At 47.8% G+C, this 18,390-nt stretch overlaps 1 protein-coding gene across 6 annotated transcripts in view; it reads right to left on the reverse strand.

Moving 5' to 3' along the window:
• Positions 1 to 18,390, reverse strand: part of LOC123745261 (myelin transcription factor 1) — a 213,040-nt gene that overhangs the window by 43,084 nt on the left and 151,566 nt on the right. For all 6 annotated transcript variants that reach the window (XM_069300612.1, XM_069300611.1, XM_069300613.1 and 3 more), the window contains exon 4: positions 12,144 to 13,861. In XM_069300612.1, the coding sequence (XP_069156713.1) occupies positions 12,144 to 13,848 (1,705 nt within the window). In that variant the 5' untranslated portion in view covers positions 13,849 to 13,861. The remainder of the gene's footprint in view (positions 1 to 12,143; positions 13,862 to 18,390) is intronic.

An 18,390-nucleotide genomic window follows, 5' to 3' on the forward strand; every position in this document is an offset into this window, starting at 1 on the left:
GATATGTGTGTGTGTGTGTGTGTGTGTGTGTGTGTGTGTGTGTGTGTGTGTGTGTGTGTGTGTGTGTGTGTGTGTGTGTGTGTGCGCGCGTGTGTGTTAGAGAGAAATATATTCAGTAGATACAATAGAAGAAAACAAATTGGTTAACAAGGCGGGGTCCAAGAGCTAATAGCTCGATTTTGCAGACACAAATAGTAAATACACACACAGTGACGCGCAAAAGAGTAGGAGGCTACACAAAGAATAATAAGGACACGTGTGAAGAGCTTAATAACACGCAGTTGTGTCTCTCTGGGACTCTCTTATTGTGGGTATCCGTAGTAAGGTCGGTAGAGCTCATCTCCTCCACTCTGGTGGTCGAGAGTTCGAAGCCCCGATGGTGCAAGTGAATGGATTTACACCAGAATCATTACGACTGCCCACACTACAGTGGTCATGATATCGGTGCCGTTCGTGGGGATACCTCTGGTGGCCTGGGTTCGAAACCTATGAGAGGCCATAAAGTCATAGTGATATGTGCTCATATATATATATATATATATATATATATATATATATATATATATATATATATATATATATATATATATATATATATATATATATATATATATATTTTTTTTTTGCTTTATTATATGTTTAAAGGTTACAAGATATACATTGGTTGATACAAAGAGTGCTCAAAGGTTATGGATCTCTTGAAGCTCCTCCGCTTCAGGACGGGAACCGAGGACGCAGCAGGCGTTTCCCCTCTGGATCGCCACACTGAGGCGCTGAAACAAAAAACTGGCAGCTCTTGGGTCCCTGGTGACGTCAATGAGCTTGGAGCCCAATTCCTTGAGAAATCCCAAGGCACTCTTGCCCCAGGGGCCATGCGTCTCTGACGCTATGGGAACAAAGATGTATTGACCTTCCAATCGCCTGTATTTGACTGATTTTGCTATTTCCCTGTGGTTGGCCGCCCCACCTGCTTGATCAGCACCGAAGTGTACATAGGTGTCAGCCAGGGTGGATGGATACACATGTGTAGTCCCACACCACGTGCTTGCCCCTTTTCCAGGAGTATATGGTGATGCCATCAGGGCGAAGTGCGGGGAAATCCTGTTTTGGTCCCCTAGGATGCGAGGTTCTCTCTCCGCTGGGCACCCAGCTGAGACGAGGCTCCTCTTGATGATGTCATTGACCTCGTTGTGTCTCGCATGCCAGCCCTTTGTGCTTACGCAATGCAACCCATGCAGTCCATATTGGTCTGCTTCCACCCTGTTGCAAATACACTTGTATTCAGTGTGAATTGGGGCACCAAGGCCACTGCTACACGAAGGGATTCTGGATCTAGGCGCGTGCCCATTGCTGACATGGCTACTGCCAGGAGGAAGTCTCCTGCATGGAGGGCATGCACTGCTCTGAGGCGGGCTTTCTCCTTGTCTGATGTTGCGGCTCTGAGTATGGCATCAGCTATTTTTTATACTAGCGGGTGGTCCCAGCTGGACTGTTTAAGTTTTTTTGTTGGCTTCCAGGAGCCAGAAGACTGAAAGGCCAATACATGATGAAGGGAAACTACCTTCTTACAACGACTAGAGAAAAAGACTTGGAGTGGACATAACACAAACCTAACTCCAGAGTGTCATATAAATAGAATGAAATTACCTGCATATTCTTCGCAATGAAAAGTCAGAAGAACATCCTTTAGGAACTTAAATAAGGAGTACTTTAGATCACTGTATACCGCTTATGTGAAGCAAGTTTTGGAGTATGCCGTCCCATCGTGGAGCCCCCCATCTTAAAAAAACAAAAACAAATATAGAAACTCGGAAGCGTGCAGAAGTTTGCAACGAGACTTGTCCTAGAATTACGAGAGATGAGAAATGAAGAGAGACTGAAGGAACTAAAACTGCCGGTGCTAGAAAAGATGTGAGGAGGAAAGAGAGGAGAGACATGATACACACATATAAAATACTTAGGGGGGATTGACAGAGTGTAAAAAGAGGAAACGTTTACAATGAATACTAATAGAACATAAGGGAACGGGATGAAGTGTGAGACTCCAATGCATCATAGAGATGTTAGGAAGTTTTCCCTAGCATCTTTAAGTTAGGAAATCTCTATAATCTCTCTTTAACATTTCCTAAGTTTAGCGTAATAGTATCTGGTAAATGGAAAGATATAATTGAGCAAGTTGTAGAGGCAGACGGAAGACATGATTATATAATAATAATAATAATAATAATAATAATAATAATAATAATAATAATAATAATAATAATGTTTATTCAAGTAATAATGCATACATTCAAAATGAGTTATAAACAGAATTATTGTATTTCTAGACAGAGCAAGTACATACTGTGCCTCAGGCCACTGATACCCACAGCATTTCGGGCACAGATTAACATAATGTTAATGAGTTAGTAACATTAACTAATATTAGACTAACTTATTGATTAAATTAAAATAAATTAAAATTGGATTAACTAACATAATTGGAGTTAGTTAGTGAGGCTTGGCTAACAGATGAGCGGAAGATTAGATTTTACTTTTTACTTTTCAATTAGTAGGAAAATGGTAGAGAAATAGTATGAACTATACGAGGAGATCATACATCTCAACTCTATTCAACATTTCGAAAGCAAATAAGATAAGATCAAGAGTCTTTTCTTTATACAACTTGCAGCTGTAATGTCCAGGTCCAAGAGGTGAACCTCGATACTGGAGGTTAATGTAGGCACAAATAGGTAAGAACACGCACACTCAATCACCTCCCCCCCCCCCCGCCCCACGAGGAAGCAACACCCCCACCCCCCCCCTCACTCCTCCGTGACTGCCAGACTGGTAATAGGCCATGGATCGTGCCTGAAGCACGCCCTCACTGCCGATAACATAAGCAGCAGTTTTCCTAGCTAACAGGCCAAGTTTCTTGAGAATGTCGGACAAGAGGCCAGGGAAGGCGGCAACGGGGTGGTGGTGGTGCGCCGCCCAGCTCCTCCATTACTCCCCCACCCCCTCTATCGCCAATCTCCACCCCCTCCACAATGCTCCAGCAACTTCCCCCACCACCCTCCCCACCGCGGCCACCACCACCGCGGCCACCAAGCCCAAGGCGACCGTTGCAGAGGTACACAAGGGAGGTCCGCCAGTGTAGCCAACTGCCGATAACTGCAATACTTCGCTAGATGTTAAGAATACAATTATATTTCCCAACACATTTGAGAGAAACTGGAGTACAGGAAGAAGTAAGAGTTATTGAGAGAGAGAGAGAGAGAGAGAGAGAGAGAGAGAGAGAGAGAGAGAGAGAGAGAGAGAGAGAGAGAGAGAGAGAGAGAGAGAGAGAGAGAGAGAGAGAAAGATACAGGGGGGGGGGGGGGAACGCAATGCTCTCTACACTACGACACAAAAATCATACAAAGGCGGACGACCCCCCCCCCCACCTCTCCTCCCACCCCCCCCACCTCTCCTCCCACCCCCCCCACCTCTCCCCCCCCCCCCCCGATGCACACCACTGCCCGCCCCCCCCAAGTGGTCTTCACGAGACATCCACACATTACCATAAACATTAGTGTCAGGACATCAGCGAAAACATCCACTTCAAAGCTCCTCAAACATTAAAACACGATCACTTCAGTAAGAGGCTAATATCAGGAAAGACGTCCAAGCATAAGTAAACATTAATGTTAAGTAAGCTTCAGCTTCAAGATTAACATTAACATTTACAGAATTCACAACATTGGGCAAACATTAAACTTATAAAACATTTAAATGCTAAGAGCAGGTGCTTAGCAGAGTTAATCTGAGAGACAGTGTACCTTAGCAACTGGTCTGAAGCAGCTTTACAAACCTTTAGAAACAATAAACGAGAAAGTGGCTATATTATTAGACATTACTAGACTCTCTCTCTCTCTCTCTCTCTCTCTCTCTCTCTCTCTCTCTCTCTCTCTCTCTCTCTCTCTCTCTCTCTCTCTCTCTCTCTCTCTCTTTCTCTCTCGCGCGCACACACACACACACACACACACACACACACACACACACACACACACACACACACACACACACACACACACACACACACACATAAAGAAGCCTACATAAAAAGAACAACGTCTGCGGCATATGCGAGGCTGGCTAACATCAGAACAGCGTTCAGGAACCTGTGTAAGGAATCATTCAGAACCTTGTACACCACATATGTAAGACCAATCCTGGAGTATGCGGCCCCAGCATGGAGCCCGTACCTTGTCAAGCACAAGATGAAGCTGGAAAAAGTTCAAAGGTATGCCACTAGACTAGTCTCAGAACTAAGAGGCATGAATTGCGAGGAAAGGCTGCGGGAAATGTACCTTACGACACTGCAAGACAGAAGAGTAAGGGGAGACATGATCACAATCTTCAAAATCCTCAGGGGAAACGACCGGGTAGACAAGGATAAACTATTCAACACTGGTGGGACGCGAACAAGGGGACACAGGTGGAAACTGAGTACCCACATGAGCCACATGGACGTTAGAAAGAACTTTTTCAGTGTCAGAGTAGTTAACAGATGGATTACATTAGGCAGTGATGTGGTGGAGGCTGACTCCATACACAGTTTTAAATGTAGATATGATAGCGCCCAGTAGGCTCAGGAATCTGTACACCAGTTGATTGACAGTTGAGAGGCGGGACCAAAGAGCCAAAACTCAACCCCCGCTAGCACAACTAGGTGAATACACTCTCTCAAGATGCGGTACGCAGCAGCTAACTAACTCCCAGGTACCTATTTGACCTAAGTGAACACATCAGGTGACACACATTGTCCACTTGTTTCGGCCTGGAATCGATCCCGGATAAGTGGAATTCCGAGCGCTGTCCGTTCACCAGCGAGCACTGCGTGTGTGCGCGCGCGCGTGTATGATTATGTAATTAGCTAAGTGTAGTTACAGGATGAGAGTTACGCTCGTGGTGTCCCGTCTTCCCAGCACTCTTTGTCATATAACGCTTTGAAACTTCTGACGGTTTTGGCCTCCACCACCTTCTCACCTAACTTGTTCCAACCGTCTACCACTTTGTTTGCGAAAAGGCAGTGTGTGTGTGTGTGTGTGTGTGTGTGTGTGTGTGTGTGTGTGTGTGTGTGTGTGTGTGTGTGTGTGTGTGTGTGTGTGTGTGTGTACTCACCTAACTGTGCTTGCGGGGATTGAGCATTGGCTCTTTGGTTCCGTCTCTCAACTGTCAATCAACTGGTGTACAGGTTCCTGAGCCTATTGGACTCTATCATATCTACACTTGAAACTGTGAATGGAGTCAGCCTCCACCACATTACTTCCTAATGCATTCCATTTGTCAACTACTTTGACACTAAAAAGAGTTCTTTCTAATATCTCTGTGGCTCATTTGGGCACTCAATTTCCACCTGTGTCCCCTAATGCGTGTGACCCTTGTGTTAAATAGCCTGTCTTTATCTACCCTATCAATTCCATTGAGAATCTTGTATATGGTGAGCATGTCCACCCTAACCCTTCTGTATTCCACCGACGTGAGGTACTATTTCTGTAGTCTCTCCTCGTAGCTCATACCCCTCAGTTCGGGTACTAGTCTGGTGGCAAACCTTTGAACCTTTTCAAGTTTAGTCTTACGCTTGACTAGATATGGACTCCACGCTGGAGCTGCATACTCCAGGATTGGTCTAACATATGTGGTATACATGGTTCTGAATGATTCCTTACACAAGTTTCTAAAGGCCGTTCTTATGTTGGCCAACCTGGCATATGCCGCTGATGTTATCCTCTTGACATGAGCTTCAGGAGACAGGTCTGGCGTGATATCAGCCCCCAAGTCTTTCTCTCTCTCTGACTCTTGACGAATTTTATTTCCCAAATGATACCTTGTATCTGGTCTCCAGCTCCCACAATTATCTTCATTACATTAAATTTACTTGGGTTAAACTCTAACAACCATTTGTTCGTCCATTCCTTCAGTTTATCCAGGTCTTCTTGAAGCCTCAAGCAGTTCTCCTCTGTCTTAATCCTTGTGTGTGTGTGTGTGTGTGTGTGTGTGTGTGTGTGTGTGTGTGTGTGTGTGTGTGTGTGTGTGTGTGTGTGTGTGTGTTTACTAGCTGTGTTTACTAGTTGTGTTTTTGCGGGGGTTGAGCTTTGCTCTTTCGGCCCGCCTCTCAACTGTCAATCAACTGTTTACTAACTCCTTTTTTTTTTTTTTTTTTTTCCCACACCACACACACACACCCCCCAGGAAGCAGCCCGTGACAGCTGACTAACTCCCAGGTACCTATTTACTGCTAGGTAACAGGGGCACTTAGGGTGAAAGAAACTTTGCCCATTTGTTTCTGCCTCGTGCGGGAATCGAACCCGCGCCACAGAATTACGAGTCCTGCGCGCTATCCACCAGGCTACGAGGCCCCTCACTAGTGTGTGTGTGTGTGTGTGTGTGTGTGTGTGTGTGTGTGTGTGTGTGTGTGTGTGTGTGTGTGTGTGTGTGTGTGTGTATGTGTGTGTGTATTCACCTAGTTATATTCACCTAGTTGTGTTTGCAGGGGTTGGGCTCTGCTGTTACTAACTACTAATTAAATTTTTTTGACCCCCCCCAGGAAAGAGCCCGTATCAGCTGTCTAACTCCCAGGTATCTATTTACTGCTAGGTAACAGGAGCATCAGGGTGAAGGAAACTATACCCATTTGTTATCCGCCAGCTGCCGGAATCGAACCCCGGTCCCTAGGTCCACGAGCCTAGAACGCTGTCCACTCAGCCAGCCAGCCCCCTGTGTGTGTACTCACCTATTTGTGCTTGCGAGGGTTGAGCTTTGGCTCTTTGGTCCCGCCTCTCAACTGTCAATCAACTGGTGTACAGATTCCTGAGCCTACTGGGTGCTATCATATCTACATTTAAAACTGTGTATGGAGTCAGCCTCCACCACATCACTGCCTAATGCATTCCACCTGTTAACTACTCTGATACTGAAAAAGTTCTTTTTAACGTCCCTGTGGCTCATGTGGGTACTCAGTTTCCACCTGTGTCCCCTTGTTCGCGTCCCACCAGTGTTGAATAGTTTATCCTTGTCTACCCTGTCAATTCCCCTGAGGATTTTGTAGGTTGTGATCATGTCTCCCCTCACTCTTCTGTCTTCCAGTGTCGTAAGGTGCATTTCCCTCAGCCTTTCCTCGTAACTCATGCCTCTTAGTTCTGGGACTAGTCTAGTGGTATACCTCTGAACTTTTTCCAGCTTCGTCTTGTGCTTGAACGCGCTCCATGCTGGGGCCGCATAGTCCAGGATTGGTCTTACGTATGTGGTGTACAAGATTCTAAACGATTCCTTACACAGGTTCCTGAAGGCTGTTCTGATGTTAGCCAGCCTCGCATATGCCGCAGACGTAATTCTTTTTATGTGGGTTCTTCAACCTGTCCTCTTAAAAAGAACGTCGCTTTTGGCCGTTTGCCCGTATGGCCGAATTTGGACGTAATTTGAAAATGAGAAAAAAAATGAAAATAAATTTGGGATTTTTTTTTCAACAACAGTAAGTTAAGGGTCCTCTGGTAGGTTAGGTGGGCAGGAAATTCTCATAAAGTTTCAAAACGTTATGAAAAACGTTAATTTAAAGTGTCCTCTTATAACCTCTGCGCGTACGCCGGACGACTCAAACAGAAAACGGAACAGAACGTCACTTTTGTGAGTCGATTTCATTTCAAATTACGTCCAAATTTGACCATAGCGCGCATACGAGCCAAAAGTGACGTTATTTTTAAGAGGACGGGTTGTCAGGAGACAGGTTTGGTGTGATATCAACTCGTAGATCTTTCTCTCTGTCCGTTTAATTAAGTACTTCATCTCCTATTCTGTATCTTGTGTCTGCCTCCTGTTTCCACCGCTTAGTTTCATTACTTTGCATTTACTCGGGTTAAACTTTAGCAGCCATTTGTTGGACCATTCATTCAGTCTGTCTAGGTCGTCCTGTAGCCTCCTACTGTCATCCTCTGTTTCAATCCTCATAATTTTTGCATTATCAGCAAACATTGAGAGAAACGATTCTAATCTGTGTGTGTGTGTGTGTGTGTGTGTGTGTGTGTGTGTGTGTGTGTGTGTGTGTGTGTGCGCGTGTGTGAGTGTGTGTGTATGAGTGACTGTACTCATCTAGTTGTGCTTTGAGGGGTTGAGTTTTGGCTCTTTGGCTCCGCCTCTCAACCGTCAATCTACTAGTGTACACATTCCTGAGCTTCTCGAGCTCTATCATATCTACATTTGAAACTGTGTATGTTCTACAACCTGCTCCTTTAGATCCCTTTCATTACTCACTAACTTACGCTAAAATATTATTTTTAGCATCTCTATGACACATCTGAATCTCAAGCCTCCATCCGTGCCCCTTATTCTATTAGTATTCATTGTAAGCATTTCCTCATTTCCACCCTGTGAATCCCTCTGTATTTTATACGTCTGTATCATGTCTCCCAGCTCTCTCCTCCTCTCTAGCGTTGTCAAGTTTAGTTCCTTAAGTCTCTCTCTCTCTCTCTCTCTCTCTCTCTCTCTCTCTCTTCACAGAATACTGAGGATTTCGACACTACATCCCCCACTTCTCACATTGTATCCCCCTTCCACCAACCCTCACACTGAACCTCCCTTCTCATTTCTTTTCATCTATCTCCCCTTCTCTTTTCTCCTCCCCTCTTCCCCTTTCTCCCTGAGTCTCAACATTCCTGCAGCCACAAAAATGTTGCATTGTCGTCAAGCCTTGTGTGAGGGAGGGAGGGTGAGGGAGGGAGGGTGAGGGAGGGAGGGTGAGGGGGGGAGGGTGAGGGGGGAGGGTGAGGGAGGGAGGGTGAGGGGGGAAGGGAGGGGAGACAAGGTAGAAGGGGCGATCATTTTTGGAGGGTGTAATTAAAGTAAGAAGTGGGAATGATACTAGGCCCTGGAGGACACACCTTCGCCAGTTGTTCCTATAACTATCGTCATTTCCTTCTGGTGTTCGTTCACTCTAACATTTATCTTTGGGAAATAGTGTTCCATGATAAATATATCCATAGTGAGTTTCTCCCATGGTGGGTGTTGAGGGTGGGGTGTCTCCCATGGTGGGTGTTGAGGGTGGGGTGTCTCCCATGGTGGGTGTTGAGGGTGGGGTGTCTCCCATGGTGGGTGTTGAGGGTGGGGTGTCTCCCATGGTGGGTGTTGAGGGTGGGGTGTCTCCCATGGTGGGTGTTGAGGGTGTGTATCTCCCATGGTGGGTGTTGAGGGTGGGGTGTCTCCCATGGTGGGTGTTGAGGGTGGGGTGTCTCCCATGGTGGGTGTTGAGGGTGGGGTGTCTCCCATGGTGGGTGTTGAGGGTGGGGTGTCTCCCATGGTGGGTGTTGAAGGTGTGTCTCCCATGGTGGGTGTTGAGGGTGGGGTGTCTCCCATGGTGGGTGTTGAGGGTGGGGTGTCTCCCATGGTGGGTGTTGAGGGTGGGGTGTCTCCCATGGTGGGTGTTGAGGGTGGGGTGTCTCCCATGGTGGGTGTTGAGGGTGGGGTGTCTCCCATGGTGGGTGTTGAGGGTGGGGTGTCTCCCATGGTGGGTGTTGAGGGTGGGGTGTCTCCCATGGTGGGTGTTGAGGGTGGGGTGTCTCCCATGGTGGGTGTTGAGGGTGGGGTGTCTCCCATGGTGGGTGTTGAGGGTGGGGTGTCTCCCATGGTGGGTGTTGAGGGTGGGGTGTCTCCCATGGTGGGTGTTGAAGGTGTGTGTGTCTCCCATGGTGGGTGTTGAAGGTGTGTCTCCCATGGTAGGTGTTGAGGGTGTGTCTCCCCCATGGTGGGTGTTGAGGGTGTGTGTCTCCCATGGAGGGTGTTGAGGGTGTGTGTCTCCCATGGTGGGTGTTGAGGGTGGGGTGTCTCCCATGGTGGGTGTTGAGACTGTGTGTCTCCCATGGTGGGTGTTGAGACTGTGTGTCTCCCATGGTGAGTGTAGAGGGTGGGTGCCTCCCCCCCACCCCTCACTCACGATGCAAGAGCTCCGGGCTGAACACAAATCCTTGAGAAGCGAGAGTTCCTCAAGTGTGTCTCCGTCCCAGTGCTCACACACACTGTTAATTCTCAATTGCAAATTCTGAACTGGCATTAAGAAGGGAAATGAGATGTAAATTCTGAAGAATATTCATACGTTCCCGTCGGCGACCAAGACAGAGGTGGTGATTTTTGTCCTCCTGAACACTGAGCCCCTCCTTGCCCCCCGGCCCTCCTGTGGGACGGTCCCGGCCCTCCTGTGGGACGGTCCCGGCCCTCCTGTGGGACGGGTCCCGGCCCTCCTGTGGGACGGGTCCCGGCCCTCCTGTGGGACGGGTCCCGGCCCTCCTGTGGGACGGTCCCGGCCCTCCTGTGGGACGGTCCCGGCCCTCCTGTGGGACGGGTCCCGGTCCTCCTGTGGGACGGGTCCCGGCCCCCCCCCTGTAGAAAGTACTCCATGGACCACTATATAGCTCTTGGAAGGGATATGAGGATGAGGAGCTGGGATGTGAGGACGGGGTAAAGGAATGGTGCCAAGTCACGTTGACTATCGGGCATCGAACGCTGACTCTCCCAAAAGTAAGGGCGTCACTTTACCGAACAGTCCAAGTGGTTGTGTTGATGTTTAACTCTAGCAAGTGTTGGGTGGTAGATTGCTTCTGCGGACAGGAAGCTTAATCTTGCTCAAAACCTGTCCCCCTGGGATCACACACATTACCGGACACCATCAGCTACATGCGCATGACTGAACAGCGTGAACACTCCCTTCAGAAAGCACGAACGTCGTCGTTTGTTCTGATGTGTGGGTCTGGTCATCATATCTTCAGCCACGTTACTGTGCCTCGTCGTCTGCATCTTGACAGTGTTGTGCTTCTCCCAGATAGTATCAGAATATACCCCTTGAAGGACAAGCTAGCTGACAGCCGGTGTGAGACTACACGAGGGGAACCCAGCAAGTTGACACCTATGTATCCTTCGGGGTTGATCAGGCATGAGGTGCTTGGGGATACGCAGCGTGCAGGGTTCGAAACTATCCACATGGATCCTATTCATCGTCTCACTGATATATCACGTTAATGGGATTTCTTTGTGCACAGGGCAGCAGGAAAATCAGCAGAAACCTCAGAGCTGTCAGTTCCCGGTGTCAGCGCCTCAATGTGACAGTCCAGAGTGGAAACTCCTGTTATATCCTCGGTTCCTCACCGGAAGCTGAGAAGCACCAAGAGATTCAAAACCTTTAACTATTTTTTTGTATTCACCTTCTTGTAACTTTCAAAAATGTCAAATAAAGAAAAATGAAAACAAAAGAAGGAACTGGTACACACATACTATATTATATATATATATATATATATATATATATATATATATATATATATATATATATATATATATATATATATATATATATATATCAACATGATTTTGGGCAGGTATAAAACAGCAAGTGAATATTATTTAATATATGAGGTTGAAGACATGAGAGCTAGGAGGCGTTAGGTGGGTTCAGCATGCTGAGGCCTGGCCTAGGCTGCCCTTCATTCTGAGGCCTGGCCTAGGCTGCCCTGTATGCTGAGGCCTGGCCTAGGCTGCCCTGCATGCTGAGGCCTGGCCTAGGCTGCCCTGCATGTTGAGGCCTGGCCTAGGCTGCCCTGCATGTTGAGGCCTGGCCTAGGCTGCCCTGCATGCTGAGGCCTGGCCTAGGCTGCCCTGCATGCTGAGGCCTGGCCTAGGCTGCCCTGCATGCTGAGGCCTGGCCTAGGCTGCCCTGCATGCTGAGGCCTGGCCTATTCTGCCTTGCATGCTGAGGCCTGGCCTAGGCTGCCCTGCATGCTGAGGCCTGGCCTAGGCTGCCCTGCATGCTGAGGCCTGGCCTAGGCTGCCCTGCATGCTGAGGCCTGCCTAGGCTGCCCTGCATGCTGAGGCCTGGCCTATTCTGCCTTGCATGCTGAGGCCTGGCCTAGGCTGCCTTGCATGCTGAGGCCTGGCGTAGGCTGCCCTGCATGCTGAGGCCTGGCCTAGGCTGCCTTGCATGCTGAGGCCTGGCCTAGGCTGCCTTGCATGCTGAGGCCTGGCCTAAGCTGCCCTGCATGCTGAGGCCTGGCCTAGGCTGCCCTGCATGCTGAGGCCTGCCCACCAACACCTATCAAAGCAAGCAATACATCAGCCTAAAGGAAGGGTAAGAGGGAACCTACCCTGTTCGGGACCCGGGGGTACTACGGGCCTCATACCACGCCCATCGACCACGCCCCTTGGACTAAAAGTGACCAACCGACTCTCACCCAAGCCAAGCGACGGTATGATAGGTTGAACAGCCTCCAGGGGTGGAGCTCTAGTTGCGAATGGCGCTCTTATTGGCTGGCCGGGAAGCGAGGAGGAGCTGGATTGGTGGGCGGGTTCGGGCGAGAGGATTTTAACAACATATGGAGACTGGGGAGTAGAGGAAGACTTGAGCTGGAGGAGACAAGCAGCGGCATTCTGGTCATCTAAACTTGATGAAGCTTTTGAACTTTTGGTATCCTTAGTCTTATGCGACTTAAAGACAGAAAAATCGAGATTCTTAATTTCATTCTTCTGGTTGTGTTCACTTACGTTATCGACAGCCTCGGGTTTATGTTTCCCAGGTATTGAGAGGTCAAGTTCGCGCAATTCACTTTCATCCTCAACAATACGCATTTCGTTACTGGTGTCGTCATCATCATCGTCGTCGTCTGCAAAACAGTCATTAGAACCAACGGTTTTGTTGGCGTCGTCGGAAATGTCAGAGCCGTCGTCGCTTGTCTGACTGCTGGGTCGGCTTCGAGGCTTCGAGAGGTCTTGTGGGCCGTCGTCACCACCGTTGGCGGCGGCCAAGCGACTACTCTCACTCTCACTATTGCTCTTGTTGACCGCTGGGTCAGCACCCGAGGAATCACTGGAGTCGCTGGAAGTTTCAGTCTGTATTTTGTCGGCTCGCTCCGAGTCTTTCTGGTTTTTGAGGAGCTGTTGTGCCGCCATGAGATTTTGGAATGGCGAAGGCTTCAACTTGTGCGTCATGAGTGGCCGTGACTGGCCTGTGGAAGGTGACTGTAAATTACTGCCGAGTTTCCCAGTACGACACTCGATCCATCTGGAGAGAATGGCATCCCGAGGGTACTGAGTTGCGTCTGGAAGCTCCTTCTGATCTTTCTCTGTTTCCTTTGCAGGCTTAATATCCTTAAGATTACTTATTCTCGTTAATGCTAAAGGTTCGGAAGAGGCTGGAAGCGCTGAGGAAGTACTTGAATCTTTTTCTCCGTCTTTTGATAGTTTTTTATGTTGTGGGCGTATTGGTGGGGGTGTGGTGCTGCTGTCTTTATCGTCGTTGCTCGGAGTCTCTGGCTCCGTCGTGTCGTTTTCTGTGTGGCTTTTATCTGAAGGTCCTCGGACGGGCGAGTTGGAGGGATTATGGCTTTTGTGCTCGTGTGCTTTGTGCTCTTTTTGTAGACTATTAGATCGAGGCTTCTCTTTTGGCTTTTCCTTAACCTTATTTGCCTTTTCTCTTCTGCCTTTTTCTTTGGTGGAAGGTATACTGCTTATTTTGTCAACCTTTTTGAGGCTCTCGAACCGCTGACTTGCGTCAGCAGTCTGTGCATATTTTTTATTAGTATTTCCTTTATGGTGAGAGAAGGTTTGGGTTGTAAGGGCCGCGTCCGCAGAGGATGCTCGTCTGGTGACCATGGTGGTGCTTCCCTTGCTGTGGTTACTCTCGCTCTCTCCACTCTCCCCATCACCTTCTCCCTCCCTCTCCCTTCCTTCCCTCCCTTGCCCATCCTGCTTCCTCTCACTCCCTTCCCCTTTTCTGGGGCGCCCCCTACCGCTCCCTTTCCCAGACTTTCCCGCCTTTCCAGCATTCAGCTTTCTCTCCATTCCCGATGTCATGACGGCATTCGATCTGCAAAGAGATAAAATTATCTCATCAAACTACTGAAGGCTCAGTCAGCGCTTCGGTATTTTTCAAAGTGGGTCATCCGAATTTGTAAAGTAACTGAACCCACAATCTTCAAATGAACCATTGCAACACAAATCTGGATGGACTAAATGGAAGCAAGTTTTTAAACGTTCATGTATCGAATGCATTCTTAAACGTCTGATCTCTTCGTGTGATGTTTAGTTACTGATTTTTTATTTTTATTTTACGGGTTAGTTTTGCTCGAGGTATGAGATGGTATAGTGTGTGTGGCAGGTGTCTCAGGGGGCGCGTGAGGCGTTACCCCTGGCACTCTCATATCGGGAAGTGAGAAAACTGAATCACTGGAAGAAACTGAGACCGGCCACCAGACCGTAAGCTGAGGACCACTGCTGGAGATGCGGCGGCGGCGGCGCCCTCCACCCGCTACCCCACACTCTACGCTATCATCTATCCTCTTTCCTTACACCCATTTCCAACTGCTCTATATAAGAGCTCTAACTGTTTTTTTAAACTCTGTGCCGTTATGTAAAAGTAAAAGCGATCTTAATTTAATAAGAATTTTTTTCCAAGTTTACTCTTTCTCATGTTAGCCAATAACAAACTGTTCGAGAATCAAGAGGTGAATGATCATGTTATTGTTGGCCGGCGGGGCACAAGCGCCAGTATACACGAGTAACTGACGTCTCTCAGCGACGTCTGGGTTCGCGCACAAGTTGTGAAACTCCTCCTCAAAGAGCAGAGTTGCGTTCAGGTCTAACATGTATCAAATGCCAGTCTAGTGTGAGGTAGTCAACCAGCTGTGTGTCGGGCACAGTCATGTCCAGATCTCCAGCAGTGTGGAGTGAGCACAGCGGTGTTCTGCTTCTACAGCAACACAATACGACAGGCCAGCGCTGTACTCAGCTCCACTGCATACGCAGTCATACACAAGAAGCCATGCACGGCTGTATACGGCTCCACTGCATACACAGTCACACACAAGACGCCATGCACGGCTGTATACGGCTCCACTGCATACACAGTCACACACAAGACGCCATGCACGGCTGCATACGGCTCCACTGCATACACAGTCACACACAAGACGCCATGCACGGCTGTATACGGCTCCACTGCATACACAGTCACACACAAGACGCCATGCAGGGCTGTATACGGCTCCACTGCATACACAGTCATACACAAGAAGCCATGCACGGCTGTATACGGCTCCACTGCATACACAGTCATACACAAGACGCCATGCACCGCTGTATACGGGTCCACTGCATACACAGTCACACACAAGACGCCATGCAGGGCTGTATACGGCTCCACTGCATACACAGTCACACACAAGACGCCATGCAGGGCTGTATACGGCTCCACTGCATACACAGTCACACACAAGACGCCATGCAGGGCTGAGCTCACTTGCATTGCTTACATATGCAAACATTCTCAACATGCAGATTACTGTTCAGTTACACGACAAGAACACCCGAAGCCGGGCTAAGCATAGAAATAAATAAATTGCAAGAGACAAATACAAATTTTATTTGTTTGAAGTCACACCACAATTTTATAATGATATGAGAGCTGCTATTATCACGACGTCACACCTACAGTGTCAGCCACAGTTAGGCAAGGGAACACAAGGCTTATGAACGCTACCATCACATTACACTACCACACAAAGCCACAATAATAATGATAACAACAACACACCATTACACTATACAATCAAAACGAGAGCACATACCAGTAGCACACCACCATAACCACAACACTCTGCTAACAACACACTACCACAACCAATGAATGACTCCCTACAATACTACACCGCCACAATACACTACAATACACAATACCGCCAACAATAACTAATCCGCTCCCTCATCATTACAGTGTGTCAACACCCACACAGTAAACCCCACCACCACCTCCACAACCCACAATCATAACCTACCACTATCACAATACAACACCTCCACCATCACTACCACGACAAACACCACCCAACCACAACACAACAGGAGGGTATAAACAAGAGGGTATAGACTCATTCCTCTCAATGTTTGCTGACGACGCCAAAATTATGAGAAGGATTAAGACAGAGGAGGACAGCTTGAGGCTTCAAGAAGACCTGGACAAGCTGCAGGAATGGTCGAACAAATGGTTGTTAGAGTTTAACCCAAGCAAATGTAATGTAATGAAGATAGGTGTAGGGAGCAGGAGACCAGATACAAGGTATCATTTGGCAGATGAAGTAATCAAGAGTCAGAGAGAAAGACTTGGGGGGTTGATATCACGCCAGACCTGTCCCTTAAAGCCCATATCAAGAGGATAGCATCAGCGGCATATGTCAGGTTGGCTAACTTAAGAACTGCCTTTAGAAACTTGTGTAAGGAATCTTTCAAAACTTTGTATACCACATATGTCAGACCAATCCTGGAGTATGCGGCTCCAGCATGGAGTCCATATCTAGTCAAGCATAAGACTAAACTGGAAAAGGTTCAAAGGTTTGCCACCAGACTAGTACCCGAACTGAGGGGGATGAGCTAGAAGTAGAGACTACGGAAATTAAACCACACGTTACTGGGAGACAGAAGAGTTAGTGGGAACATGAGCACCACACACAAGATTCTCACAGGAATTGATAGGGTAGATAAAGACAGACTATTTAACACAAGGGGCACACGCACTAGGGGACACAGGTGGAAATTGAGTGCCTAAATGAGCCATAGAGACGTTAGAATTTTTTTCAGCGTTAGAGTAGTAGACAAATGGAATGAATTAGGCAGTGATGTGGTGGAGGCTGACTCCATACACAGTTTCAAATGTAGATATGATAGAGCCCAGTAGGCTCAGGAATCTGTACACCAGTTGATTGACAGTTGAGAGGCGGGACCAAAGAGCCAGAGCTCAACCCCCGCAAGCACAACCAGGTAAGTACAACTAGGTAAGTACATCAACACCATCACAACACAACACCATTACAACAAAACAACATCATAACTCAAAATCACACGAGCACGTCAACAACTCTTATCCACATTAACAACACATCACAACACACCATCAAACCACCATACAATATGAAAACCGAAACCACACCAACACCCCCCACTGCAACACCACCCACAACACCACCCACAACACCACCCACAACACCCCCCACTGCAACACCACCCACAACACCACCCACAACACCACCCACAACACCACCACAACACCACCCACAACACCACCACAACACCACCCACAACACCACCCACAACACCACCCACAACACCACCCACAACACCACCACAACACCACCACAACACCACCCACAACACCACCCACAACGCCACCCACAACACCACCCACAACACCACCCACAACACCACCACAACACCACAAAAGTAACACAAACTCAGGAAGACATCCAACCCGAACAAGGACACAACCACCACAACCCAAACAGTCCAACCACTACAAACAACCACACAACCATCAACACTAACAACCCAATCAACACAATCATTAAACACCAGGTTGTGAACCAGTCTGAGCAACCCTCCAACACTCTCTCACAACACCCTCACAACACTCTCACAACACCCTCACAACACTCTCACAACACTCTCACAACACTCTCACAACACTCTCACAACACTCTCACAACACACCCTCACAACACCCTCACAACACCCTCACAACACCCTCACAACACACTCTCACAACACCCTCACAACACCCTCACAACACTCTCTCACAACACCCTCACAACACACTCTCACAACACTCTCACAACACTCTCACAACACTCTCACAACACCCTCACAACACTCTCACAACACTCTCACAACACCCTCACAACACTCTCACAACACCCTCACAACACCCTCACAACACTCTCACAACACTCTCACAACACTCTCACAACACCCTCACAACACTCTCACAACACTCTCAGAATAAAACAGTCGTGTTTCATTCCTGTGGGCGTCACTGCATACAGTGAATGGATATGAGGAGACATAATCACCACATACAAGGTTCTCAGAGGAATTGATAGGGTAGATTAAGACAGACTATAAAGTGTGGATGGTGAAACCAGCAGTGATGACATAGTGAACAACTAACGACTTGTTTGACCTGCCATCGAGAGCGGAACGAGGGGGGGGGAGGGGGGAGGGGCAGAGATGCACGCTAGACACACGGGGTCACTGACACACACTTCAGAAGGAACACGAGATAAGTTCTGGTGTTCTTAGATGTCAGAGAAGATAGATATCAGAGAAGATAGATGTCAGAGAAGATAGATATCAGAGAAGATAGATGTCAGAGAAGATAGATATCAGAGAAGATAGATGTCAGAGAAGATAGATATCAGAGAAGATAGATGTCAGAGAAGATAGATATCAGAGAAGATAGATGTCAGAGAAGATAGATATCAGAGAAGATAGATGTCAGAGAAGATAGATATCAGAGAAGATAGATATCAGAGAAGATAGATATCAGAGAAGATAGACGTCAGAGAAGAT

This window comes from Procambarus clarkii, chromosome 44 (assembly GCF_040958095.1).
Source record: "Procambarus clarkii isolate CNS0578487 chromosome 44, FALCON_Pclarkii_2.0, whole genome shotgun sequence".
Lineage (NCBI taxonomy): Eukaryota > Metazoa > Arthropoda > Malacostraca > Decapoda > Cambaridae > Procambarus > Procambarus clarkii.